Genomic DNA, 2,773 nt, shown 5'->3' on the forward strand with positions numbered 1-2,773 from the left:
GATACGATAAAGATTAATAATGTTCCTGATGATATTATTAGACTGCGTTTGTTTCCGATTTCTTTCAGGGATCAAGCAAGAGGATGACTCCAATCGTTTCCCTTGGGAAGTATCACGACATTGCAGGAGCTGGCGACGAAATTTCTGGCAAAGTACTATCCCCTTGCAAAGTCTGCACAGTTGAAGATTGATATTAGCACGTTCAGGCAGACTGATTTTGAGCAATTGTATGAGGCATGGAAGAGATACAAGAAGCTGTTGAGGAAATGCCCGAACCATGATTTTGAGGACTGGGTGCAAATTGAATTATTCTACAACGGTCTAAATGGGCAAACAAGAGGAATAGTGGATGATGCAGCTGGTGGCACGATCTTTGCTAAATTTCCCGAGCTATCTTATGACTTGCTTGAACAGATGACGATAAATAGCTACCAGTGGCCGTCTGAAAGGGCAGGAGTAAAAAAGACAGCTGGAGTTTATGCTGTGGATCCTATTACGTCACTCACTGCTCAGGTATCTGCATTGACCACTCAAATAGCAGCGATGAATAAGGTGATCACATCAGAGACTGAGAGTCCATCGACTGTTGCTGAAGAACAATCTATTCCTGAAGAAGCTCAGTACATCAACAACAGGAATTTTGGAGTATTCTGAGGATATCGAGGTAACCCTCCCTCTAATACTTATCACCCAGGATTGAGAAATCATGAAATTTTTTCTTATGCAAATAATAAAAATGGTTGAAACTTCCACCGGGGTTCAATACATCAAAGGCGAAAGGAAAGCCTTCATTTGAGGACTTGGTAGGAACGTTTGTTGCAGAGTCTGGAAAAATAATGGCATGGACTGAGTCTCGTCTTGACAACATGGAGACTCACATGGGAAATATGGGTGCCACAATGAAATCTTTGGAGACGCAAATCGGGCAGTTGGCCAATGCCCTGAGGGATCAGAACATGGGTCAATTTCCAAGTAACACGGAGGTTAACCCTAAAGAGCAGTGCAAGGCTGTCACTTTAAGGAGTGGAAAGGAATTGGAGGTACAAAGTTCCAAAGAGAGAGTGGAAAGTGAGAAGACAATTGAAGAAGGTGAAACTGAGGGATCCAAAGCTGAAGTTGAAGTTGAACAACCTCCAGTATTCAAGCCGACTCTCCCATACCCTCAAAGATTCAAAAAGAAGAATTTGGATGATCGGTTTGCAAAATTCTTAGAGATTTTTAAGAAGATACACATCAACATACCATTTGCTGATGCTTTAGAGCAAATGCCGAATTATGAAAAGTTTATTAAAGATGTGATGTCTAAAAAGAGGAAGCTGCAGGAGTTTGAGACGGTGAAACCGACTGAAGAATGTAGCGCCATTCTGCAAAAGAAGCTACCACAAAATTAAAAGATCCAGGGAGTTTCACTATTCTTTGTTCTATTGGTGGTTCTAAATGTAGTAAAAATTTATGTGATTTAGGAACAAGTATTAACTTGAAGCCATTGTCTATTTACAGGGAATTGGAACTTGGAGAGGTTAAACCAACTACTATCACCTTACAACTTGCCGATAGAAGTCTCACTTATCCACGTGGGATAGTCGAGGATGTACTGGTAAAAGTAGATAAATTTATTTTTCCTGCTGATTTTGTGATTTTAGATATGGAGGAAGATCATGATGCTCCATTAATCTTTGGAAGACCGTTTCTGGCAACTGAAAGGGCATTTATAGATGTGCATAAGGGTGAACTCACCTTGAGAGTTGGTGGAGAAGCAATCATTTTTAACATCTATCACGCCATGAAGGGATCGAATGAGGTAAGCATTTGTAAAAGTATTGATGTTATAGACTCATGTATGTCTCTTGAATGTGCAGGAACTAGGGATCTATTGGAAAGCTGTTTGATAAGTGCTGCAGGAACTGTTGATGAAGACAATTGGGAGGTGAAAGAGCAACTGGTGGCTCTTGAGGCACTGTAGAAAGAAAAGAGAAAAGATGCACCGCTTGAAGAGTTGAATGTAAATGAGAAAGTTGAGGTAAAACCACCTTCCCCTGACTTGAAAGAACTACCAAGCCACATTTGCTATGAATTTTTAGGTGAGAAGTCTACATATCCGGTAATCATCTCTTCTTCTTTTACTTGTACTAAAAAAGATAAATTATTGAGAGTATTGAGAAAATTTAAAACTGCTCTAGGATGGTCGATTTCTGATATTAGGGGAATTAGCCCTACTATATACATGAATAAAATTTTAATGGAATAATATTATACTCCTTATGTGGATCATCAGAGGAGATTGAATCCAGCAATGAAGGAAGTTGTAAAAAGTGAGGTGCTAAAATTGTTAAATGCTGGTGTAATTTATGCCATTTCTGATAGTAGTTGGGTATTTCCTGTACAAGTTGTGCCTAAAAAGGGTGGGATAACTCTGGTTAGAAACGAAAATGATGAACTGATATCTACTCGTACAGTAACTGGTTTGCGAGTATGTATTGATTATAGAAAGTTGAACAATGCTACACGTAAAGATCATTTTCTACTGTCTTTTATTGATCAAATGCTTGATACACTTGCTGGCTATTGTCATTATTGCTTTTTAGATGACTATTCAGGTTATAACCAAATTGCTATAGCGCCAAAAGATCAGGAGAAGACTACTTTCACGTGTCCCTATGGCACGTTTACTTTTAGGAGAATGCCGTTTGGGCTATGCAATGCACCTGCCACTTTCCAGAGGTGCATGATGGCCATATTTGCAGATATGGTGGAGGAAATAATGGAAGTCTTC

The 2,773-nt window shown here is 39.4% G+C and overlaps 1 protein-coding gene across 1 annotated transcript; it reads left to right on the top strand.

Moving 5' to 3' along the window:
- The first annotated feature begins 836 nt into the window (after positions 1 to 836).
- Positions 837 to 1,963, top strand: LOC140835315 (uncharacterized). Its single transcript, XM_073200807.1, has 2 exons — positions 837 to 1,195; positions 1,444 to 1,963. Exons 1-2 carry the CDS (start codon positions 837 to 839, stop codon positions 1,961 to 1,963), a joined length of 879 nt encoding a protein of 292 aa, XP_073056908.1.
- Positions 1,964 to 2,773: the final 810 nt, after the last annotated feature.

Source organism: Primulina eburnea, chromosome 6 (genome assembly GCF_022965805.1).
Source record: "Primulina eburnea isolate SZY01 chromosome 6, ASM2296580v1, whole genome shotgun sequence".
In the NCBI taxonomy this organism is placed as follows: Eukaryota; Viridiplantae; Streptophyta; class Magnoliopsida; order Lamiales; family Gesneriaceae; genus Primulina; species Primulina eburnea.

Bases quoted from the DNA above. Each gene is read 5' to 3' on its own strand.
- LOC140835315 (XM_073200807.1), top strand. From the start codon at position 837: ATGGCATGGACTGAGTCTCGTCTTGACAACATGGAGACTCACATGGGA. The intron at 1,196-1,443 runs GTTTGCAAAATT...TTCTAAATGTAG, and splicing joins AAGAAGAATTTGGATGATCG to TAAAAATTTATGTGATTTAG.